At 40.2% G+C, this 26812-nt stretch overlaps 2 protein-coding genes and 1 non-coding gene across 8 annotated transcripts in view; 1 reads left to right on the forward strand and 2 right to left on the reverse strand.

Moving 5' to 3' along the window:
* The window catches only part of LOC111864678 (notchless protein homolog 1), a 29946-nt gene extending 25863 nt beyond the window's left edge, over window positions 1-4083 (reverse strand). The window contains exons 1-2 of one of the 3 annotated variants that reach the window (XM_023852100.2): window positions 3245-4083; window positions 511-652 (exon numbers count right to left, since the gene is read on the reverse strand). In XM_023852100.2, coding sequence (XP_023707868.1) covers window positions 511-651 — 141 coding nt within the window. In that variant the 5' untranslated portion in view covers window position 652; window positions 3245-4083. Of the gene's footprint in view, window positions 1-510; window positions 653-2147; window positions 2912-2937; window positions 3222-3244 lie in introns of those variants that run through there. The other 2 variants (XM_023852101.2, XM_033751529.1) reach the window with 2 other exon arrangements.
* On the forward strand, window positions 3809-3970 carry LOC111864683. The gene has a single exon (XR_002842835.1). It is a non-coding gene; the product is annotated as a U1 spliceosomal RNA (small nuclear RNA).
* A 982-nt stretch (window positions 4084-5065) lies between the features above and the next one.
* Window positions 5066-26812, reverse strand: LOC111864677. Of its 4 annotated transcripts, none has more exons than XM_023852098.1 (13): window positions 26760-26812; window positions 26011-26422; window positions 25096-25319; window positions 23559-23736; window positions 22220-22406; window positions 21522-21709; window positions 15529-15719; window positions 14501-14638; window positions 12751-13165; window positions 10765-10991; window positions 9764-10012; window positions 8241-8496; window positions 5066-5756 (listed from the first exon to the last, which is right to left on the reverse strand). In XM_023852098.1, exons 2-13 carry the CDS (start codon window positions 26260-26262, stop codon window positions 5157-5159), a joined length of 3105 nt encoding a protein of 1034 aa, XP_023707866.1. In that variant the 5' UTR covers window positions 26263-26422; window positions 26760-26812; the 3' UTR covers window positions 5066-5156. The 4 variants fall into 4 exon arrangements, with proteins under 4 accessions (XP_023707866.1, XP_023707867.1, XP_023707864.1 ...); XM_023852099.1 differs by lacking the exon at window positions 26760-26812 and adding an exon at window positions 26631-26753; XM_023852096.1 differs by lacking the exon at window positions 26760-26812 and adding an exon at window positions 26544-26753.

The raw sequence follows: 26812 nt of genomic DNA on the forward strand, positions 1-26812 counted from the left end.
TGCAGTGATTGTGATGTTGGGCTATGTACTGACCAGTGTTTTCAGGATTACCACACCAAACTCAACTTTTAGCAGTTCGAGTGAGTAAAAAAATATTATTTATCATAATTATATTAAAATATATATATATAGTTTTGTTCTTCGTTTCATTATGAATATTTCTGTGAAAATTTCATCTCAATATACCTATTTTTGCGAGAGTTACTAAATTTTTCATGGATAAGTCCATTTTTCTGTTTAATAATTAAATACCCCGTCGGTTTCGCGGTAGGAAAAGATTTAAATACTATCCGTCGCGGAAGGGTTAAAGTCCACACAATGGAAATGTACAGAGGAATGGAGGTAAGATCCATTTTAATGTTACCTTCCTATCTATGCCCAGGTCTATATCGTGGTCTCATTCCATCAGGTTTTCACATCAAAACTTTATACACACTTTCCTCACTTATACAAATAACACAGGTATAATATTTCTGTATACTGTGTAGCAATAATGCATCTGAAACTAACCTGCTTCAGAAGTGCATTACAGATGAGTTGTAGTTTATCAACAGTGACATCTACAGGCAGATCTAATACACTGCTGATTTCTTCTCCAGTTTCTGACTTCAACCTTGACAGTATTCTGACTGCCTCCCTCTTCTCTTCCATCCTGCAGTAACATACACGAGACATCAGCACAGAACATCTTGAGATCTGAGCTTTTTGAGTTGGAGACAGAAGTTCATATCGTGGTCTTCTGGGTAATGAGGTTAAGTGGTGTGGAATTATTATAATTGACAGTGGGGTGAGGCTGAGTCCGCTTGGTATTGCGGCCACTACTGCCCTATTGTACCTGCCCCAGATGATAGATGATGGTGATTGTGGAGCAATTGGTGGAATGAAGATTGGCAGGGAAAACCGAAGTACTCAGAGAAAACCTGCCCCAGCGCCACTTTATCCACCACAAATCCCACACAACCTGACCCAGTCTTGAACCTGAGCTGCCATGGTGGGAAGCCAGTGACAAACCACCTGAGCTATGGCAGGGCCTAAGTGGTGTGGTAAGAGGGTACCAGTGTTTCAGAGAAACATACTGCTGCCATAGATGTGGAGCCAGTATGACGCCCTATCCCAAAAATGTTGGTAACAAGCCACCAGCCTGCCTTACATTACATTAGATTACATTGAATTGCATTGCATTCCCTGGATCCAAAGTTAGTCAGACTGACTGTATGATGTGGAATATGTCATATAAATACAAAACATATGTGCAGTACCACTGAAGTTTTTACACAAGAAAACACATTGCTTACGCATAACGCTATTCAAAAATACATCCACATACATACTTGTACAACAATACTATCAATTTATGCTATTTATACAACTTTAAATGGATGAGTCACTCTTTACACAATAAGTATTCATCAAAAGAGTAGAAAGAGTGTATCGTTTTAGTGCTAATTTAAACTATGCTCTTTGATTCATAAGACTTTTGAAATCACATGGCATTTAAATGAAAATTTTGATCCGAGTATAATATGTGCTTTTGTGAAAGCATGAGAGGTTAGCAGTCGGTTTACAAAGATACTGCTTGTGTCTTGTGTTCACACTATGTACATTTGCATTGGTCTGAAAAGGTTCTTTGTTGTTTCTAATGAAGTTTATTGATGAAAATATATATTCACATGGAAATGTCTCTTAAATAGATCTCTACAAGACTCCCATCATGAGTCTTAACAATTTTCTTTTGCAATGTAAATACCTTTTTGCTGTCAGATGAATTTACCCCAGAAAAATGACTGCACAAATTAAAAGGAAGAATAACAAACAACACAACAAGAACAATGAACCTAAGTGGAGACCAATGCTAACATCACTGGCCTGTGGACCAGTGATCACTGATAGTAATACTAAAGTAGTAATTAAAATATTTTAGAAATCATTAGACAAACTGATTTCTAAAGCGCTGGTTACAGTATACACTATGACAGATATGCTGCCACCAGTGCTTGCTATGACATAATGATCCCAATTCATGGAGTGCCAATTTGTTCTCACATATGCAAACTAACATTTGCTTGCGACTGCCATTTACAAGCAGAGCACAGGAATTTTTGCTATGTAGCCTAGCTGATAAATATACAGGCTTTCACATGACATACAGTAGCAACTTTGTGGATCAATTCTTCTGTGAGTTTTTCCATCTAAATACATCATCAGATTCATCAAGATGTGCTTTACATCCCTCTTCTTTGTGCTTCTACTTATCATAGTAGACTGAAGTCTTCTGTGTCCAGTTGAAAGGCAACTACAGATAACATGACAAACCAACATAAATATGACGAGGTAGTGCCCTCTTTATACGAGAATATTTATATTATGCAACAGTTTGCTGCAACCATGACCTCTAACAGCAGAAATATTCTGTCATGTAAAAAATTCATAATGCTCTGAATGAACTGCAGCTGTTCGTTCAATTCAGATAATGTACCAGCAATCAGAGTTTGATGTCTACTGTGCCACATTAACGTTTCTGCTGGAGGTTTAATTTACCAACTAATTACTACAACTGTTACTAAATTTTAAAGCAAGAACATGATAAGTGTACTTGTCTTTACATTATGAAGCTATTCCAGAAAATATTTGGCCTTTTACATTACAGAATTGTGATTTGTCACATGCAATGCAGTTCCACAAATATAACGAAATACTGTCAATCCACTTCTGACACCTAAGATCAGCAACTACTGAAGTTTCTCAATCCACTTCTGACACCTAAGATCAGCAACTACTGAAGTTTCTAAGACACTGTGATCTTAATTAATATGTACTGTATTTAAAACTATTATTAATATATCACACATGCCAATACAGCCGCGCTAGTCACCAAAACAAGCAGTGAATATTACTCTCTCCCAGTATGTGACGTCGTGTAGTTTGGTAGATATGTACCAAAGTTTCGAGGGAATCCACGGTCTCCATCTTCAAGTGCGGCACAACCCAGAAATAGTCAATTCACAAGAACCTCAAATCCCACGTCTGAGAAAACGTCATAGCACTCTTAAGTACTGCGAATATATCAATGGCCATTAAACCGTCTTCACTTATACTCTTAATGATAGAGGGTAGACATTTTAGGTTATAGTACACAGCACTAAACGTCCTAGTTATTTGCACGCATCTGGTGTACGCGCATAAAACGTCTAACAACAAAGTTATTACAATATAGTTATTAATACTAATACGAAATACAACAAACCTTGAAATAATGCAATAATTTACAATTACAACCTAACCACGTTTCTCGTTCCCACAATGTCCTTAACATCCACAACACGGCAACTTCGCCAACCCAACTGTCAAAAATGTATCTTTACTATCTCAAGCGATGCCTACAAAGACGATACTTTCCCTGACTGCAATATGTAGTGTTGTTATTCACGTATATGACGTTCTACTGTAAATAAATAATAAAAATATATTCCTATATCACACTGTTATATTCACAGTTTAGGCTCTACTTTATTTGTATCTCCAACATCTGCAGGGAAATTACAATCGTTATCTATAGCGATACGGGCATTCGTCCGTAACCACCACTTCCTAAGCAAAAATCATGTGTAAATACATAAATGGAATCTATTATGGTGTAGTTTTCTTGTAGTGAACGTTAATTCATGGAGAAAAAAAAACGCTATAAATGCACCTTATAAAAAGTAAGAAAGCAAAAGTAAACAATTTAGAAATTAATATGGATATCATCTCTCCTACGAGTAATATTCGCTTGCGATGCTTGAAGTAATGCCGCTCATCACCCCTCTGCATACTTACCTGGCGTAGGGGTTACCGTGATCCTGAAGGCGGTTCCCCCAGGGTGAGACCTTTCCATTGCACTACGGTTTGGTTGACCCCTGCGATTGCCCCAAATGTGGGTAACTCGGGCGCGTAATTTTTGGTAGTCGGGACTGCGTTCGCGCTGTCCCGGTATTATTGTTCCAATAATTTTTAAGTTGTTCTTTTCGTGCGTAGCACGTGAATGATTACTAATTTTAATGTGTGTAATATCCGTTTAACAATTGATTCTTCTGATGATTGTGTGCTCACCGTAAAAAAAAAAAAAAAAAAAAAAAAAAAAAAAAAACGAACTGTTGATAGATATCACCAATATATTTCAAGAGAGACTAAATCATTTTAGATTCGTTAAATTGAATATGTGGGGCAGTCCAGATATCTGGGAACGACGATTAATACTGATTCAGGAGGAAATTATGAGATTGAACTTTGGTAATGTTTACTACCATTCTGTCGAGAACCTTTTGTCTTTTCCTCTGGGGTCCAAAAACATAAAAATTAAAATATACGAAAACTATAATTTTGCCTGTGGTTCTGTATGAGGATGTAGAACGAATGGGGGAAATGAGGAATGCATATAGGATATTGGTGGGAAAGCCAGAAGGAAAGAGACCACTGGGAAGACCAAGGTGTAGGTGGGTGGACAATATTAAAATGGATCTTAGAGAGATAGGTTGGGAAGATATGAATTGGATTGATTTGGCTCAGGATAGGGACCAGTGAAGGGCTCTTTTGAACAGGGTAATGAACCTTCGGGTTTCATGAAATGTTGGGAAATTCCTCAGTAGCTGTAGACTTGGGTTCTCCTCAAGAAGGGCTCAGCTCCGTAAGTAATGGACACCCTAAGAAATCTTCAAACAACTTCTCAGTCTTCTTGTTGGGTTCTGAGTTTGATGTCAACATATACCTATCTTCTTATTATGTCATAACGTAATGTGTGTGGAAATGAGGCACTGCCTGCTTCCACACACCTGTGACAACTTTCCATTGCACTGTGGTTTGGTTGACCCCTGCAATTGCCCCAATTGTGGATTACTCAGGTCCGTAATATTTGGTAGCTGGGACTGGGTTCGCACTGTCCTGGTAAAACTGTTTCAAGTGTTTAGTTTGTTTTCTAGATTATCACTAAAGACTAGTACCCTATCTTCCAGATGTTCCAGCCATATTACAAAAATGGAACATACAGTAAGACAGACTTCAATTGCAAAGAAACAAAAAATACGCTATATATGGAATAAATGGTGATATTTATAATACAAAACTATACAACAATTCTCATCTACAGAAAGTTACATATACACACTGCATCATTTCATTACTCAAGACTTCCTTGTAATTTTTGCATTTTTTTTAAACTTATCATGATGAGTTTTGCACCGCAAATGATCGAGTCTTTCTTCAAAAATATTTGTTATATCTCTTAACAGTTCCTTCTTATATGGACACCGTAAGAAATCTTCAAACAACTTTTCAGTATTCTTGTTGGGTTCTGAGTTTGATGTCAGCATATATCTTACAGTGTCATAACGTAATGTATGGAAATGAGACACACTGCCTGCTTCCACACACCTGACATAAATATCAACTGCTGTGCTATGAGACAGGAATTCACGCACTATCATTTCAATCACTTGTTCACTGCCTGTTACCAAGAACCTGTCCAACACAGCGATGAGATCCAGTGACTTACTAAGATCAATACCAGGCATATGTGAAAGAATATATCTGGACTTCATGCTAAGAAGATTAATAAGAGAGTAATGTGAAATTCCTGGAAGTGGAACACAATCCTCGTGAGATTCTTTGAAATTGCCTCTGAACATAGCTTCAAAAACTGGTGATAGCAAACTGAGGTGCTTCTTGCTAACTTGAACAGAACTTCCATCATCTAGCTGCAAGAGTACTGCATCCTCAGAAGCCTGTAATATAAGAGGTAAGACTTTAATTTACTTTGCAACAAACGACAAGTCCTGAGATAAACTAACAAGTCCACCTTCCTTTACACACTCTCTTCTATATACAGAAGCTAGCAGTCATAAATTAGTTACATGAAATATAATGATTTATTTCTGTGCTGAATTTCTACTAAGAAGAGATATATATTACACCAAAGTAGTCAGACATAACCTCAAAGTTAATTCAAATAAAATTTGTTGCAACATTTATGTTGGCATTTTATGCCCACATACATCTGATGCAATTCATTACATATCACTGAAACAGTGGAGTAAATACAGGTTTTATGTGGCCACCATATTCTTATTTTTACATTCTATAAAAACATGTCCTTCACATGTGCCAGAGTGTTGCATTTATCAACGAACCCCCACCAAAGTTAAAATTCGGCCATCAGTCCAAGGGTAAAAGATGGTTCTGATTCCTTCAACCAGTAAGACATAGCTTGAATGTTAACCTATGGCAGGAATTCAAACCCAGAGAATGTCCGAGTTTATATGCACTCATAAATATTGTCATAATTTATAAGCTACTTGTTCAGTTACTATCAAATGAGATAAATGAACAAGAATAGAAACTCAGCTGACAAAAACATGAAGCCAGTTGGACAACTTGAATTGGCTGGTCACTGGACTTTCCTAAAAAATTAAAAAAAAAAAACAGTTTCCAAATTTTCCAAATAGACAGAAGCACCAACCAATAACATGAACCAAACATGCTATGCGTGTGTGAGAATGACTTCAGTTCAAGAGAAGACTGAAATGAGACTTTAGAAACATTCTGAGAAAAGACACAGAAAAAGAAGATTTGTTTAACGCTGATTTTTGCTAGAGTTGCCAACCATGGTGATTCTGATGGATCAAGCAGTCTGTGTGCTACTGCACGAGGTAAACAGTTATCTAAAATTCTCACACTTTGAAATTAAAAAATAATAGCTATGCTCAAATCAAGATATCCTTTACTCAATTCAAGACTTGCACATACCTCAAATTTACACACCAAATACAGTGGAACCTCGCTTAACGAGCATAATTCATTCCAGAACCTTACACATAATGCGAAACAATTTTTCCCATATAAATTAATGTAAAATACGATAACGCGTTCCGTGCTGAAAAAAATACTCAAAAAATTGTATGTATAACGTTTATTCAAAGAAAATTATATATACATTGTTAAGGAGCATGAATCATCTTCATCTTTTCTTCCATGCGGAATGAACTAACCTGGAATGCGAATTCGATTTGCAGGGAAAAAAAAAGAAGAAATAATTAGTTTATTATTTATGATACATACCTAATTCTTTTTTACTAGAAAGCTGTCTAGAGACATTTGTTTTTGCTGACGCTTAAAAATTTGGTGAAAATGCGACACAGCATTATCATTAAATAAATCTGTAGCACACATAGCCACTGCCTTATTAGGGTGATGCTTCTCAATGTATGATGCAACAGTTTCCCATGCTTTCAGCATTTCTCTTATTGTGCCAGAAGATTGTTGCTCTGCTGTTACCTCCTCCTCCTCCTCCTCCTCTGACAAACTCTTGAAGTCGCCGATGAAGTTCTCTCTGCTGCCTTTGTGTTGGAGCTTGCTGCTTCACCATGCCTTACAACGCTGTGGATGCCGGCTCTTCTCTTAAACTTCTCGAACCACCCACAGCTTCCCTTAAATGCTTCTTCTTCGGCCGTTGATGATCCTGGCGTCTTCTTAACGAGGTTGGCGAAAATCATTTTCACCTTCTCACAAATGATGTTCTCGTTAATAGTGTCGCCTTGCAATTGCTTTTCGTTTAGCCATATGAGGAGCAACCTTTCAACATTGTCGAGAATATGTAACCGTTGCATAGATATTCTTGTCACTCCCTTTGAAGCATCTATCTCCTTAATCTCGTCCTTGTTCTTGAGGATAGTGCAAACGGTTGATGTAGACCGATTGTATGTGCATGCTAGATCAGCCACGCTCACACCTCATTCTCGCTTTTCAATGATTTTACGTTTCATTTCTATGGTTATTTTTATTCTCTTATGGCTGCCTTTTTGCGGCTTTTCCTTTGGGGATATTTTTGCAAGGGTTATTAAACTTTGCACAAAAAAAATCACAAATAATATGTCTGAACACAAGTTTGGAAAAAATGTGTGATCACAAGCGACACTAAGATGCTAGCGGAACAAGTGCTAAACACAGACTGATGTAGCAAGCACACAATCCGGGACTTCACCTCTCGTCACTCATTAAGCAAGTCATTTTTTTACAAATTGTTTTGCTCGTTATGTGAATTACTTGTTATGAGAGGTGCTCGTTAAGCGAGGTTCCACTGTACTGACAAGAGCAGTGACCAGACATATAACGACAACAAATGCTAGGATATGAAATCAGTGTTACAGTGGTGCCAGAACACAAAATATACATTCCTCATTCATTAAGCTGTAAATTGGTAATCATTTTACCTTCATATCAGAACATATTGTGGTACTTCCAGAAGCTGTTTCCTCCAACTGATTTTGATATTTATCTTTGCGCTTATGAGTTCTTCGGGTGTGGTGACGGGGTTTAGGGACATTCAAAGCAACAGCAAGCAGTATCAGACTTGTTGACACATGCTTCCTCAGGCCATCATTTTCAGTACTGCTGCTGTCCAGTACTTCAAGCAGTCTTTTCAGTGCATCACATTGGACCATAAGCTTCCACAGTATTGCGTGCATCCTGAAATGCATTTCAGTAAATAAAAATATATGCCATAAACTCCCAGATATCTGATATCCAGGCATCCAGAACTCTCATGCAACCAGCAAAATTTCAAAGAAAATCTACTTTTTTTTAAGTTACTTCAAAACACACTTGAATTGCACTTACATTCACTGCCATACAGTGTGAGGATCATACCACCTCTACCTTTGAGGTTAAGCATACATGTCAAGTAGGAAACCAGTACGCATATTGCTGGTTTCTTACCTGGCATACTCTTCAGCCCTGATGATGGAGGTGATATGTTCCCCCAAAACACAAGCAGACTTCTACCAAATTCTACAGCATAAAACACAGATGATCATCCCCTTCTAAAAAAAGATACACATTCACTTCAGCCACCAGGTAAGTGGCCCTTAAACTGAATTCAAGTGAACTAATTGCATATGTAGGATTACAGGTTCTGATGTGTCATTTACGCAGTTTCGTTTAAATCTGCTAACAGGTTAAAAAATCTGAACCAATGAATCTATCAGTGATACTGCGGAGAGAGCTCCTAGCTTCCAGAATGTTGGAAAGTAAGATACAGTATGATTACAATATTACAAATGCTTAGAACACTAAAAAGATAATGCATGCAGATACAGTAATATCCCCATTTCAGGTCTTTGGGGACAAGTGCATTTGAACACTAAACGGAGGAAAATCTCAAATGAAGGAGATTTTAATATACACATTACTGCATTGGAATCACTGAAATTAATCATCAACTGCAGTAAAATTTAAACCATGAAGCATTACATGGGGGTTCCACTGTATACACAAAACATCCAAATGTAACATTTTACAAAATTCCATTTATTTATACGATAGATGCCTCCAGGGCAAGTGTACGCAATTAAAGTCTCCCCGGGTGATCAGTTGTGATAAGATGGAGTTTGTGTCTGATGTTTCAGAGATGACCTCTCTTCCCATTATTAGGGGTTGATGTGATGAGTGTTCTGTTTGCATCTTGTATTTATACACAGGGCAAGCTCTCAGCTCTGCCACCGTTTGTTGCACAGTACCTGCTGTAACATCAAGCACAAACTTCATACTGACACAGCTGATTACCTGAAAAGATTTCAATGCTATTATAGTTAGTATCCATTAAAGGTAAAGTTGTCCCTGTGCTTAATTATGCACTATGCCATGAAGGTGTATGGGGGGGGATGTAAAATATAAAAATGTCATAGCATTGCAACCAACCTTACAATATATGGAATGTCATAGCATTGCAACCAACCTTACAATATATGGAATGCATACTGCCACTAGCCTCTGAACAGATTTTTCTCCTTTAAGAAGATGATGTGCCAATTCTCCTTCACCAAATCCAGAGTGAGCAAACCTCGAAATCTGGGAGATCAGTGACAGTCCAAATAACTTGAATGAGATGCAAGTACAGCAAGAAGAGTGCTGTGGCTGGCAGAGACGAGAGTGGATGGTCAGGACAAACCGATGGAGCAGAAATGACTTGAAGTAATGGTGGTTCCTGGTTGAGAAAAACGTGAAAGCTATTACATACAAGAAGCAAGAGATCAGGCTGCTTTACGGCAAATTTGCATTGTATAAGGCAGAGGTGGTGTGTTTCTTTGAAATGTCGGTACAAACCTATCAGGCTATGTGGTGTCATAACCCTGAAGCAGAATTTCACCAAACCTTTCTGTTGTCAGAAGACTGTAGTGCACTTGAGTTCAACTGTACAGCTCTGTACTCACACAATGACAGTCTGAGGTCACAATTTTGTTGGATGTGATAAAGTGTAGCCTGGAAGGTACATATCAACATTTTGAAGAAACCTGTTGTCTCTGTCTTCAAAGTTGGTGAAGAGTGATCCAAGTGGAGAAAAGTGGACAGTGATAAAGGGGAAGGGAAGACTTGAACTGGGTGCGAATCAATGGTAATAAGTAGCCCTTAAAAGAGCTGTTTTGTCAATGGTGAAAAAAGAAGCATAAGGAAAACATTTTAAGTATCAGTGATCGCCACTAGTCTGGCGACAGCCCTGGTCTCAACCCGCCCTCTCCTTATATCACCTACCATTTCTTCCCACTTGGCTCACTCTTCTACCCTGAAAACAGAGACAGCAGCCTTCTTCAGAAAGTTGGTACCTATCCATACAAGCATATGGCATCACATTCCAGATGGCTGTGGTGTGAATACTCACCAACAGGACCTAAAAGACAAGATGATTTCGTTTGAGTCATGAAAAGTCTACTTTACACACAAGCCATAAATATACATTACCTGATGATAGAATACAATGTACTTGATGCTCTCTGTTGCGGATTCCTGATTAATGTAATGTAGTCTATCAAGGCCGAAAGTGTCGGCTGAGTTGCCAGTTCCTCTACAGGGTCCTCCATGTGTGAAACTCTGGACAGTAAGATCAACGCTGCATCTATTTCCTTGTCACAGACACGTACACCATCTTCAATAGGTTCCTGCCGTTTGTACTCGGGGCTCCGTGCAACCTGTCGTTTTAACAACAATCAGTGACTAATTATGTAATATTAACAGACCTCTACAACTGCTAGGTACCACAAACACTCAACACTGATAATGACAAAACATGCCCATGGACACAATTATCAGCTACTTCCATCCATTTCAAAACGCAATTTTCATCTGAACAATTTTAGTATTATCTTCCCATCATCTCAATTATGTAAGTGGCCACTTGCTAAAAGAGTAAAATAAAGTTAAATGTAAATTATGCCTGTGCTTAATTAAGTATCGTGTCATGAAGATGTACAGGGATTTGGAGGGGAGACAGCTCCACACAGACACTCTTAACCTCAACCCTAGATGGAGGTGAGTGGTCAGCTTCATGCCTGGCCTGCTATATCGCTGACACCCATTGGGTCAGCAAGTTGAGTGGGCCCCAGAGCCAATGAAAATGCAGTGAAGAGAAAAATCCCTCGACCCTGCTGAGAATCAAACACTGATCATACAACCACCCAGCCCACTGCCTTTCTCTGTACCAAATGAGCTACGACAGTTCCAACTCTAGGTCAGTCTGTAATTCACTGTGATTAAAATGTTATGTGCAGGTCACAGTTATCACAGAATGTGAATCAGTTCATGAAGATTTGCAAGAGTTCCTCAAAAACTAGCCCCCCCAGAACTACAATCCACAGGCTGAACGTAACCCATAAAAAGAATATAGTACAGCCCACAATGTTATTCGAATATTATTAAAAACATCAATGCCCATTAATTTTTGCTCCGTCATACAATGTGTACAGAACATATTTCTGTCACAAGAAAATCATAATTTATACAAAGATGCCAGCTCCATTGTCCTAGTATATATATTTACCACCGCAGTTTACCTACAGCTGGACATAAGTCAAGTGGGACAGGCCCCAAATTCAAGCAGAACTCTGCACCACAGTCAAGATGGATAAGGACTGAGGTACAGCTCCATAAATTCTTAACCTTGGCATTAAATGGAGCCATGTGGTTAGTTTCACACCCTGACTCTTGCCCTGCTTTTAACGGGACCATGTTTCCTATCATCCAGCCACCAACCCAGTCAGTATACACGCAAATATCCCTGAGAACAGCAACAAAATAACACTCTGGTACTCAGAAATAAAGCAGGTACCATAAACATCACTCAAGATTTCCACTGACAAATGTCATCTCTTTCCTTCAATTCTGCAGTCTATAGTTCTAACCTCATCACGACCTCCTCCCATTAGTTAACTGCTGCTCTCATGCTTAATTACAGAAAAGCGTGCGCTGGCCTTCCTTAGGTAATGAAACACACAGAACATGAGGCGACTTCAGTAATGTACAGCAAAGTGATGGAAACTCTTGGTTTTGGGTTATTTTACAGTACTGTTAGTACCTTGACTATACATGAATTGGAAAGGATTTGGAAGGAAATGGTCATGGCTTAATCACCATACTATCCTGGCATTTGTCTGGAGGGACCGAGAAAAACCAAGAAAACCCTTGGCCATGATAACTGGTGTCCCAGTTGAGATTCAAACTGAGCACCTCCCATATACAAGTGTGGAGTGTAGCCTCTAATCAGTAAAAGCGGTGTTCACTTTAAATTGCCTATTGCATCTACTGATTCATCTTGCTCTGCCTTTAACATCCATAGTGAGAAAATGCAGGGTTACCTGCTTAACAAACAAGCACTTGCACATAATTACAACATACTTGCTGCTTAACTTGCAGATTAGGACACAAAAGTTAAAAAACATCATGGATACTAACATGCTCACTATCTTTATCCTTGCTTGTGTCCTGAGGCAGGACATAAGGTGCTTCTTCATCTTTATCGTCATCATCATCAACACAATCGTCATCATCATCACCACCACCATCATCATCATCATCATCATCATCATCATCATCATCACGATCATCACCACCAGCATCACAGCAGATTGGAGAATACACTTCTGGGAAATCCACACCATCATAAACCTCTGAGGACAAAGGAGAAGGAGTGGATGGAGGGGACAGTCCATCAGAGACTGAGGCATGGGAAGGAGAGGCAGTCCATATCCTGCAATGTGGAGGAGAAGTGCCAGGAGAGATGCACATACTGCTTGGGCTTCCTGGGCTCCAATCACCAGCTGCACTGTAATCTGGACTCGGATCTCTGCGGTGCCCATCTGACCTACACCTGTAAAATTCAACATGACCGGTGAGCTGCTGAGCAAATGGGAGTGACTCCTATTGGCCTAGAGATTATGACAAAACACAATCAGGACATACATACAAGTGGGTTACTTCACAGCACCATACAGTGCCAAATGGTACGATAACAGCTGAGTTGGGAAGGATTTGGAAAATAGCACCTGTGGCCTAATTGACATACTATCTTGACAACTGAGGGCCGCGCCATAGCTCAAGCAGTTAGTCTCTGGCTTCCCACCGTGGCGACCCGGATTCGATCCTGGGTCTAGTCAAGTGTGGTTTCTGGTGGACAAAGTGTCGCTGGGGCAGGTTTCCTCCAAGCACTTCGGTTTCCCCTGCCAATCTTCATTCCACCAATTGCTCCACAATCACCCTCACCTATCATCTGAGGCTGGTACAATAGGCCAGAAGTGGCCGCAGTACAAGGGACTTAGTCCTACCCTACTAGCAATAAAAAAAATCTTGACGACTGACTTGCAGTCACAGGAAAACCACAGAATCCTCATTTAGTACAGTCACTGTCCTGGCCAAAATTTGAAGTGAGCACTATCTTCATACAATTCTGGAGTATTACTATTGCCAACCCAATCACTAAATAAGTACTGATCACTGCACCATAACGTTCATAAATTATATTTATCCTGCTTCAAATTATCATATATTGCTGTTTAAGAACAAGGTAATAAAATAAACTTTGCAAATTTACCATTTACTTTCAATTAAAGCCTACAACTTATTTCTCACGTTAAAAATATGTGGCCTTGAGTTCTGAGGCTGTTAGGACAGCAAAGACTCATATTCTTCTGAGTGATGACACCATGCAATCTGGTACATCGGTACCAGGATATAAGAACAACATACTGGCTCCAGCTTCAGGGTAATAGCCTGAGGAACACACCACCTCTGAAACATCGGTACTCACCAACTATACAGAATCATTCTCATGTGGTTCTTTTATGATGCTTTCAGTATGTAGACTATACAGCATTGGATGCTGGAGTGAATGATGAATAACAAACTGCAAAGGATTTAGAAGGGGACACTCACGGTGTTACTGAGGAACTATCCTGACATTTACCTGGAGGGACTATAGAAAACCATGAGAAATCTCAGCCAGGATAGTTAGTCCCCCCACCAAGATTCAAACCAAGCATATCCTGAATAGAAATCTAGAACATTATCACTAATTGCACCTACTTGGTGACTACACAGTGTCATAACCCAGAAGACTACAATATTGATCCTTGCACAACGGCAAGTCCCACATGTGCGGAAGGTTTCTCCTGCGTAAAGCAGTACCAAGATTCACAATGTATGTCACCTGTTACTGCAACCTTGTTCCTGAATCACTGCTTGGTAGCTGGGGCTGTCTGCTCGGAACTTTTTCCGCTTTGATGCGCCTGGCTCTAGGTCTGTATTTGCACTTGCGTCACTTGTTTCAGCTAAGGTACAGCCATTTCTACAACACCAGGAACACATGCATGCTGATAAAACAAACAATGTTAATTCCATAAGCACTGAAATGCAGGAAAGAGAAAATGAGATAGTTTGTAATTTATGGCTGTAGCAACACAATTACAGTAACACTGCACACATCTCTCTTTCAGAGGAAATCCATCCAACATTTGAAACTGCTATCATACACAGAGTTGTCTTTGTAATTCTGACACAAATTCTATCCAAATTCCTCTTTTGATTTTTGATTATAAAATTCAGTTCATCTACAAATCTGTTGCTAAACAACAGTTTCCAGGCTGACATTTGAACCCATGACTTCATGGATATAAGGATGAGTACTACAACATTGACTGTTGTATGTCTTGACTACTTAAGTTCCCACCAAACTGCAGCTATTATTTGGACTTCTGTGGATTCTGCCATCATGGCAAGAGTGAAGTATGTTTGAATAGATACCCCATTTGATGGATTAAATTTCTTTTGGTCCTTAGGTAACTTGCATTCTTTCTAAGGCTTTTTTGGTTTCCACACCCTTACTTTCTTCACTAATATCTAGTACCATCCACTGTTCACAGTCTAATCCTGTTTATTGCACTGAACATACCACAGGGCTTAGGCTGCACCATAGCTCAAGCGGTGAGTCGCTGGCTTCCCACCGCGGCAGCCCAGGTTCAAACACAGGTCTGGTCAAGTGGGTTTCGTGGTGGACAAAGTGGCGCTGGGGCAGGTTCTCTCCGAGTACTTCGGTTTCCCTTGCCAATCTTCATTCCATCAAATTCTCCATCATCATAATCACCCAGGGCAGGTACAATAGGCCAATCAGTGGCTGACGTGCCAAGTGGACCCAACTGGACTCCACCCCCACTATGCAAATTAGAAAATGAAAATTACCTCAGGGCTTGTGAAAGCATAATATTGCTATCAAAAGCAAAGTGTCCATTATCATTACAGATGCTACATTTCCTTCTGCCTTCCAGTGGTATCATGTGTTCACCGTTTCCACTGTGCACACTCCCATTTTCCTTCACAAAATCTGCTACTTTATTAACTAAAATGTTAACTAGGCCCTCTCTGAGAAGTTCCTGAAACAAATAAACATGACATATAATACTGTGACATATTTGCGCTATGCAGGACACCCCCTCCCCCACTAGCGGTGACGTAACAGCATCGGAGCACTGTCACTGCTATGGTAACAGGCCAGTCAACACTCCACCCCCTCCCCTGCTGTGACATCACAGCACTTCCCACTGTGACCTAACAGGGGATACCACTGTTGACACAGGGAACAGGGAATGGTATAAAAAGCCAGCTGAGCAGTATGTGAAGAGTGTGTGATCAGGAGTGACAGCGTGGATCATGAAGTCAGTGAGTACAGTTTAAATATAGCAGCAGTCGCAGAAAGAAGACCCGAACGTGTGGTTAGAATATTTTACGTGATAGTGGGAAATAACTCAGAAGTCAGCCAGTGAAGACTTATTGTGTGCCTTCAAGATTTTATGTGTGCTGTAGTACAGTTATATTGGGAGTGTGTAATTCAGAGAGACTTGTATAGCTCCCGCATTGTAAGTACATGAAGACTACTGAAGAGATTGTTGTGTGGGATTTGTAAATTGTCTAAACCTGCAAAAGTGATAAGTATTTGTAGTTACGACTTGTAGGCTGTTAAATAAACCAATTAACAATCTGAACGGCGTCTTCAGTAGCAAAACACGTTACAATATGTTAGCAGCTGCCAACACAATGCATCTCAGCATCAAATGAGCAACCAAAGCATGTAAGACAAAAATACAATAATCCTCCTTTACCTGAAGACACTGAGGTCTTCCAGATGGTGTAAAAATTTCACTTCCTGACTGAAACTATCACCTAATGTTCCTCAATTTACAGCTTTCTCCCACATTTAATGTTCAATTTCAATAATCCCAAGTCAGTAAGTTTAATGCTGAATATCCACCGTTTATGATTTTCCTCACTTTGGTGACCAAATCCACTGCTCCCCAAACAACCTTAAATGGGAATTTCTCTGTATACTTTTACGTCAAAGTAATTAACTCGACAGAATACTACGGGGAAGACTACCACACCTGAAGTCCTACAGACTGGAGGGACGTGCACTTATTTATATATGTGCCAATTAACAGTCTGGTCAATGGCTTATCAAAGCCATCGACAATTACAGGCTGGAATCAGGGGCCAGGCTGAAGGCTACTGATGCCAGGAACCTGCGAAGCCTGTTAAAGTGGTTCTATGGATAAGGGACAAAGTTGCCCAGAATCAGGAAAAGCCACTGAAATGGATTGCAGACCTCAACCCAGGACTTCATACTGAGAACCGGAGAGTACTCGATAAGCAATCTGAGTCGAAAGGCCAAAGGCTCATTTTATTCATAGACTGGGACTCTTATGCTATTATACAGAGGACCGGTTACAAGATTATTTATAGGGCTCTCACAGGGGACTGTTAAGGTGCTGAAAGATCCTGAAGCTTAGCATCTTCAAAATTGGCTTCTGAGGGGGAGGGGAATGATGTACCCACTCCCTCAGATGACCAAAGTAGAGCAGATCAGGGGACCCCTTCAAATGGAACCCAGTCTGAGAATAAGAAGGAAAATTAAACAAGGTACACACACACATACACACACATAACATGAAATTCCTTCAAATTAACCTACACCACAGCGAAACAGCCACAGCAACGTTATGCCAGCAGCTAGCTGAGGGAAAGGAAGATGTAGCACTTATTCATGAACAATGGTAATACACGGGTCAAATAAGAGGTGTAACCAACACAGGGGGAACAGTTTACTCTGCTGCACCTGGTAATAATGCAAGATCCTGTGTTTATATCAGGAATCTTATTAATGCCTTGCCTTTGCTGGAGCTCTGTTCCAGGGATGCAACAGCGGTGAGGATAACATACACGTATCGAGGAGGCTGCATGGAGCTGACTGTTGCTTCAGTATACCTTCCACATGACTCAGATGAACCACCACCAACTAAGGAAATGAGGGACATTAGAGACTACTGTTGTAGCAGGAAAAAGCAACTCATCATTGGGTGTGATGCCAATGCGCACATCTTCTGGGGGAGCACCGGCACCAATCCAAGAGGAGAAAACCTTGTGGACTTTCTGGTGAGTTCGAACCTGAATATTCTAAATCATGGTAACGAACCTACCTTTGTGGTCCGCAATCGAGGTTATTGAGTTGACACTAGGGACAGATAAAATAGAAAACCTGGTAAGTAATTGGCATATATCTGGCAAGCCGTCTTTATCAGACCACACACACATACGCTTTCAAATAGGTAACATTACAACAAAACAAGTTACCTTTGGGAATCCCAGGAGAACCAATTGGGAGTAATACAAGGACAACCTAGAGGTGAATCTGGAGATTATTTCACGAAGTATACACACGATAAGGGACACAGATCGATCTTCTGACCAGTTGCAACAGGCCATCATCTTGTCCTATTATCATAATTGTCCGGCCAAGACCACTCGCTTACCAAGAAATGCACCTTGGTGGAATAACAAGCTGAGTGGGCTAAGGGCTAACACAAGAAAACTATTTAATATAGCAAAAAGGACAGGGCTGTGGGACACCAACAAGGAAACCCTCACCTGTTATAATAAAGTAATAAGGAAAGCCAAACGATCCTCAGGGAGGAGGTACTGCCAGGAGATCAATGATGTACCAGGCAGTGCCAGACTCATGGCAAAACAGGCGACCAATAAGGTCAGCTCTATCAAGCTACCTGATGGTAAGTATACCCAAACTGGGAAAGGGACACTGAAAGAACTTCCCTGATTTAAAGCTGATTGATGATTCAGGTGATGGGCGGGTCCAGCAGAACCTGGGTGTATGTGGACACATAACAAACGGGAGACTGGAACCTGGCCAGTCGGGTAATCAATCAATCAAAAATTAGATGGGCATTAGGTACCTTCAAACCATTTAAGTCTGCAGAAACAGATGGAATTGTACCACCACTCCTGCAGCAAGGGATGGAACATTTAGTCCCACACCTATGCCCCATATTCAGAGCCTGCATGGCATATGGGTTTATCCCTACGGCCTGGAGGCAAGTCAAAGTAACATTTATACCATAGCCCAGGAAACTTGATTATACCGAGGCTAAGGCTTAACGTCCTATCAGCCTGTCATCTTTCCTTTTGAAAACGATGGAGAAAGTAGTAGATAGACACATTAGGGATGGTGCATTGAAGATTCATTCTCTGCACCGAAACCAACATGCTTACCAAATAGGTAAATCTATTGAAACCACACTGCATAATGTGGTTACACACATAGAAAATGCCATCGAACACAAGGATATTGCCCTTGGAGCATTCCTTGACGTAGAGGGAGCCTTTGACAAAACCTCCTTTGATACAATAAAACAGGCTGCTGAAAGGCATGGCATTGAGCCCACAATATGCAGATGGATCTGTGCTATGCTGGAAAGCAGGAATATAAGTGCTACATTGTGTGGAGAGATCCTGAGAGCCTTTGTGGTGAGAGGGTGTCTGCGGGGAGGGGTTCTGTCCCCTCTGCTGTGAAGCCTGGTCGTGGATGATCTTCCATGAGAGCTCAACATTTCACAGGTCATTTCACAGTAGGATATGCTGATGATATAGCAATCCTAATCAATGGGAAATTCCCTTACACTGTATCAGAGGTCTTACAAACAGCCCTTCACATGATTCAACAGTGGTGCAAAAGAATAAACTTGTCTATCAATCGAAACAAGATGGTAATTATACCCTTTACTGAGGAGGGATGTCAAGGGGCTTAAGGAACCAATGCTCTTCAGTCAAGTAATCCAGCTATCAAGTAAAGTCAAGTACCTTGGAATAACATCAGACAAGGGACTGACATGGAAAAACAAATGGACAAGGTTATTAACAAGGCCTATAAGGCCTTCTGGACATGCAGAGGCACCTGGGGACTAAAACCAAAAGTGGTGTGTTGGTTATACACTGCTATAGCTAGATTCATAATTACCTGTGCTGCCACTATATAGTGGCCTAGAGTTAAACTTAAAACCAGTTAGGCAGAACTAAGCAAATTGCAAAGGATGGCCTGCTTGGGAATTACAGGAGCAATGAGAACAGCTCCAACAGCTGCAATGTATATCCTACTAGGACTCCCCCCACTGCATCTGCAGATGGAAGCAGAGGCCAAGTTAGGAAATTACAGATTATGCTGCAATGATCAATGGAGACCTAAATCTGAAGGTTTTGGACATGCATACATGACTCGGTACATGAAAAAAGAACCCATCCTAGAGATGGGGTCTGATAAAATGAGACCAAAACATGTCTATGATAAACCCTTCACAATCAGATTTCCTGACAGAAGTGAATGGATAGAGGGGTTTCAACCCGATAGAAAGGGTGGACTAATCTGGTATACAGATGGTCCCAAGACAAATAAATGCACTGAAGCTGGGGTGTATTGTGATGGAAAAGGGCAGAAACGTAGTTTCGGCCTTGGTCAGTATACAACAGTATTCCAGGCAGAAGTGTATGTCATTAAGGCAAGCGCAGTTGAGAATTTAGATAGAAACTATAAAAACAGGAATATATATATATATATTTTCTATCAGATAGTCAGGCTGCAATTAAAGAACTTGGTACATACCAAATCACTTCAAAATTGGTTTGGGACTGCTACCAATCCCTCATACAACTGGCCAGACATAACAGAGTACAAATGATATAGGTGCCAAGCCATGAGGGTATTGCTGGGAATGAAACCACAGATCAACTGGCAAGAACAGGATCTGAACATCTAAATCAGCTTGTGGCATCTCAATTGGAGTTGCCAAGAACGCTATCATGGACTCAACAAATAGAAATCACAAAAAACACTGAGAATCCACAACTGGACTCAAACGAGCAAAAGAATTTATATCAGGACCCTCTGCCAAAAGAACGAGGGACCTGCCGAAATTAAACAGAGATCAATTAAAATGGGTGGTAGGATTACTTACTGGACACTGCCACCTAAAAGGGCACCTTTTAAAACTGGGACTGACAGATGACCCAACCTGTGAAAGGTGCCTACATGAAGACGAATAAGCCACACACATCTTACTATGACACTCCCATAAATAAAGTCCTAAATTTTATGGTTTAATAAAGGGTTAATCCAAAGGGGAAGCACAATAGATCATTGAAGGTCACAGTGCGAGGGCTGGATTTATGGTCCACCCCTCATACTCATACTCATAGACTCACAGTCATAGTAACTTCTGTGTAAACCTCAAATACATCAGTTTGCTACCAAACATTGCTACTACAGTAACATTAATCTGATGGCAAAGCTACAAAGAAGCAACACAAATGAGATCAGGGGCTCTCATGACAGAAAATACTCAATCACAGTCTTCTAGGGTATGAAGCTATGTGGTCTGGTAGATAGGTAACAATATTTTGGAGGAACCTGCTGGCTCCATCTTCAGGGTAGAAGACTCAGGACCAGGGGGTACAAAATACAAGGTCAACTTTCACCTTTCTCTTCCTTTCCTTTGACTTACTGTTTGGTTTCCCATTTCCTTCCTCTTATAGTTCTTTCTTTACTTATGTATTTTCCTACCTATTCTTAACCTACTATTAAATTCCTTTTGTCACCTTCCTTCCTCTTTGTTCTCCACTGACAAACAGCCCTTCCAAGCCAATCGAAACTGGTTCCATCATGGTCTGCCCTTCGCTATATCACCTACCATCTTCCCCATTCAGCTCACTCTTCTATCCTGAAGACGGATGTATGGATGTGGCAGGTTTCTCTGAAGCATTGCTACCTACATACTGAACTACACAATGTCATGTTCCAGAAGACAGCAACACGAGGGTCTAAACAAAATTATCCTTACCTTCAAACTTGCCTCGTCGTACAAGAACTGCACCAGAGCTTCAAAAATAAAGGACCGAAGGGATGTTGCTGAGGGGTTACGAGCAATTCTGAGCATCAACGGCAAACCACCGGCACGGCGTATCTTGGCACGATTCACAGATTCAGCACACAGATGACACAGTGCCAGGACCATCCCAGCATGCAATCCTGTCCAGAAGAAAGAATTTTCCAGTAAGGTGGAACAGACAAGCAATAATTCTGTTCCAGACTTGCAAACACAGCATCTATGAAGAGAATCATCTGGAGTAAGGGGTTCTCAGTTTGCCATCCTCACATTCACAGTAAGGAGCCTGCAAGAGGTCGGCAGCTTTTCACAGTCTGCAAGGTTTATGAACTACTAAGATTTTTTTAATACATCTGAAAACAAATGTCTAACAGATATCATAATACATTAAATTAACACTTATGCTCCTGCAGTGTTTGTCCAAACCACATATGACTAAGGTCAGAGAGTGACATGCCCCAACAAGTCAAAATTTTCCCTTTCAGAATGAGGTCTCAGCATGTCATTCTATCTTCTGTAACTACAATGGTGAATATAGCTACTTCTGAAATGCCTCTGACATACAGATTTTTGTTATTCATTTCTTTGCCATAATATTCTGTAAACTGCTAGGGTACTTCCTGGGCTAGCAGGTAAACCAACAGGGGCATTACCTGTAATGTCCTCTTGATGATTAAAGAGTTCCATAAGTATGATTTCCACAGTTCCAGCACTGCCTAGAGCAGGTCTGGAGCCAGATGAGTAGCACAGATTGCAAATGCATTCCAGCACCAAGCATTTCAGCCTGGGGTTTGCGATCAGACATACTAAATGTTTGAAACCTGAGCCATTTCCTTGAACCTGCAAAAATAGCATGCATATGAGATGAGTCACATGAAAATACCAACATAGCCACAGAGAAAAAGAACTGATACAAATAAATTATGCACCAAGTATCACTAACAAACTTCATACATTCCTGTAATGTATACTCCATTGCATTAACCCTCACAATATGGGAACATGGATGTTCAGACTCCAGGTATAATGGGGTTGGTCGCCACGTATGAAATCAGGGGTACAGGTATATCAACTGGGAATAGCAACTTTTAATATCCTATATACAAAAGTATAATTTTGCCTGTGGTTCTGTATGGGTGTGAAACTTGGTCCCTGACATTAAGTGAGGAACATAGACTGCGGGTGTTTGAGAACAGGGTGTTGAGGAGAATATTTGGACCGAAGAGAGATGAAGTGACAGGAGGTTGGAGAAAACTGCATAATGAGGAGCTTCATAACTTGTACTCTTCTCCAAGTGTAATTAGAATGATCAAGTCAAGGAGCATGAGGTGGGCAGGTCATGTAGCACGAATGGGGGAGACAAGGAATGCGCATAGGATATTGGTGGGAAAGCCAGAAGGAAAGAGACCACTAGGAAGACCAAGGCGTAGGTGGGTGGACAGTATTAAAATGGATCTTGGAGAGATAGGATGGGATGGTATGGATTGGACAGATCTGGTTAAGGATAGGGACCAGTGGAGGGCTCTTGTGAACGCGGTGATGAACCTTCGGGTTCCATAAAATGCTGGAAAATTCTTGAGTAGCTGCAGAATTTACGGCTCCTCCAGAAGGGCTCAGCTCCATGGGTAAGTAAGTAAGTAAGTCCAGCAGGCTGGAAATCATACTTAAACTCAGGTGTAACAATATTAGCATCTGAATATGCAACACTGTCACATAATGTGGCACACGTGCATGTGCGCAGCCTGTAAAGCATGAGGGACACGAAGCTGACCACTCTATTGTGGACGGTAAGAATGGTGGAGCTATTCCACGACTACCCATACATCCTCATGGTGCCATGATTAATTATTTAAACAAGGGGATAACTTTCCCTTTATGTTACCTTACATACAAACTTCTGTCAGGCAAAAGGAGTTGTAAATGGCCAGACAGAAGTTCAACAGGAACCATGAAAGCTCTCCCAATAAATAGATGCACAACAAGATCTCTCACCTGCTGAGCGCATTCTTCAGAACGGTAGTTAGTAAAGGTTACTAGGGCTTTAACTATCGCTAGTAACAAGTGCTGCTCTCCAGAAACCTCCTGATTCACAGGCAGCAGCAACGCAACAGTACGCACCGCCTGGCAGTTCAGCATTTGCTCCCTCTGATTTGCCACACTCCACAGCATTCTGTAAGCAAGCAATGAGCACAACTTCTGTCCAAACCGACTGGAACACAGATACTTGGAACTGCTAACTCTAATGAAAATGATCTGCTGAAATAAAATTTTGCTCACACTTCGGACAAATTCACCACATCAAAAATACTTCATAACATCTCAACATTTCTATACCACTTTTAATTTACATTCTCTAAATTAAACATTAACTAACTAACCAACCGACCAACCAACCAACCAACCAAACGATGGACTAACTAACTCCGCTGAGCAAAGTCCTTCTTGGAAACTAGTGAAGTCTGAGGACCCACATAACAATTCTGCTGTTTTCATGGTAAGGGACTGTTAGCTACCCACACATCTCCTAAGATGGGGAACTCCTCTGACATTTCAGAGGAACATACTGCCTCCATCTTGAGATTGAAGAGTAAACAACGCAAGCAAACAGCAAGAAGCAACTTGCTTCTTACAGGATTCTTGCATGGCATACTCTTCAAAGACAGGGCAGTACATTCCTCCAGAACAATGGTACTCTTCTGTCTGCTTACACAACATCACATCCTCTTCACAGTTATTGCTCCAGTAACCTCAAATCCAACTTAAGTATTCTTAATTAATTTCCTCCACTAACACTAAATACTCATCCCAAGTAACGCCAACAGAATAAATCCTGGCATTTGCAAGTTCAGATCAGTGCATGTGCACCACAAGGGAGGAGGTGGGGGTGTGCGTGCACGCATCCTGTCAATCTTCTCCCATCCTTCCATTTTTTTAAAAAATCAAAGAAATGGAGGGAAATACACCAAATATCAGAACACAAAATTAAAATTAATTATTAGAAAAATTCATTCTTTTATCTTGAATAATGTAAGACAGTCCCTAAAAATACTCCTATATGGCCTAAACCTAAATTTGCAAGCAAATTTTCTTGCTGAATCCCTGGAAAAATATTCTAGCAACACCCATGCCTCAGTGGCACTAACAAAGCATTTTTCTGAGGAAATACTGCTCTCAAAAACATTATCATACAATCTTCAAATAAAAGAGCTCTGCCTTCTTGGATATAAGACCATCTAGTCTTCTGAGAGTCAAGCAACGTTCTAGAGGAATACGTTGCTTCCATCATCAGGGTTGAAGCCCACACCAAGCAAGAGAGCATATTACACAATGAAGCAAATATAGCAACATCATCCTTCATATAGTACACAAGAAAGTGAAAGATAAAAGTGTGTTTTGTTCATTGCGGTGTTTCTAAGACAACAGAATTAAATGTCCAGGAGCTGCAGTATATACAATTAAAAGAGTGGCAGGTACATAACTTATCACAAAATAAACACATGCAGAATAACAGACATTATAATACACCAACCTGAGTGCTCTAACTGCCATCTGTTGTGTAGCTGTTGAACAACCAGACCCAGACACCAACAAAGAAACAATGGAATCTGCAATTCTTTCAATGTGGAGCTGTTCAGCGATGTAAGGTTCTTTGGCTAAGTTTCCAACCAAACGACAGGCTCGACACTGGATGCTGTCTCTTGCAATATTATAGATAACTGAGGACAGGGGGCCCACAATTCCATGACTGACAACCTATAGGATAAAACTTATATCAGTAACATGCATTTCTGCTATGATAACACATGTGAGATTTGAAGTTCTTGTGGTACCTGTCTGCCAGACTATAGTGTCACATCACTTCATCAGAAAACAGATGGTAATTGTTTGGATTCATTTATATACATGATATGATCACTGCTCTTACAGCAATTTACCAAACACTGCCATTAAGTATACAACTACAGTTGTGCTTCCCCCACCCCTGACCAAAAAAAAACAATTTAAAAAATTAAAGGAGGAGGAATACATGTAGAAAGGCCTTTGTAAACATGTAGATTGTCGTGATATAATAGAACTGGTTACCAAGGACTAACATTTAAATAAATAGCAATGATGACTGTAATTTATTACTGATTAATTAATTAACTGTATACATAGAACTATGATGGGCAGGAAACAAAATAACTGTTCTACTGCATACAGCATGTTACAGTAATCCTAGGGAAGGTTTTCTAAGATATGACACCCTGTAGTTGAGAGATGCATACAAACATTTCAGAGGAACCCCTTGCCTTCACATTCAGGTTAGAATATTTACTATTCAGTGCTAAAAACTGAGGTAGCAGGTTCCTACAAAATGTTCGTACTCGTTTCGCAAACCACCCGCCGTCACACGCAGAAGGACCGGAATTTCGTTACCCAAGTTAAAATCTCGTGTACTTACTTCATTTCTGCAGTCGCTGTCCAAACAACAATTGCCCAAAATACTCAAAGTCACATCAAGTATCTTCTCATTTGGTTTGTGCAAAAAATCCACAAGCAACTTCAGAACTTTGTTTTCTCTGAGTGTCTTAAGACCTTCTTTCGTTTTCGTTATATTCGATCGTAACTCTAGAAGGCCATTATATACAACACACGACGAAGATGATTTCAGTTTTGAGAAAATATATTCCTCTTTTGCTCCTCCAAATGCCATCACAGATTACTACTGAACACGAACTAATTTTCGTGATAAATTTAAATGTCGGTATCACTTGTCGACGAATCTGATTCAATATTTTTGTTATATTCTTATCATGATGGTCGAGACCATGGTTTCCAGTTCAATTATAAACCAAAGCAGTCCATTCATGTCGCTGAAACAAAAGAAAATTGTATATTTAGCTTAAATATCAAACATTGTAACAAGAAATTAACAAAAACTGCTCATTCATATGAAAGAGCCGATTAATTTACGTGAAAACTGGATCCACGTACTACATCACCACCTTCTTCTTCTTCTTCTTCTTCTCATACTTTCAGTACTGTCACATCACTTCGTAAAAATAAAATGCCTAATAATACCTGTAATCCTTGTTGTTTTATATAATGTTAGATGTCTGCCCATAATTCTACCTATATCGGACATTTCTTTCATAATCACTTCTTTTCCATTGTGTTTATGCTTCACCTTTATATGCTACTGTATATTACCTTAACAGAATTTCCTCCGAAATCAACGACTGTCACGACCGGTCACGGACACG

Source organism: Cryptotermes secundus, unplaced genomic scaffold (assembly GCF_002891405.2).
Source record: "Cryptotermes secundus unplaced genomic scaffold, Csec_1.0 scaffold418, whole genome shotgun sequence".
Taxonomy (NCBI): Eukaryota; Metazoa; Arthropoda; class Insecta; order Blattodea; family Kalotermitidae; genus Cryptotermes; species Cryptotermes secundus.

Excerpts from the sequence above, each read along its gene's own strand:
- LOC111864677 (XM_023852098.1), bottom strand. The coding sequence starts at position 26,262 with ATGGCATTTGGAGGAGCAAAAGAGGAATATATTTTCTCAAAACTGAAA. Across the intron at positions 23,737-25,095 it reads ATGGCAGTTAGAGCACTCAG|AATGCTGTGGAGTGTGGCAA; the intron begins GTTGGTGTATTA and ends GCTTGCTTACAG. Across the intron at positions 14,639-15,528 it reads ATGCTTTCACAAGCCCTGAG|AAATGGCTGTACCTTAGCTG; the intron begins GTAATTTTCATT and ends CTGGTGTTGTAG.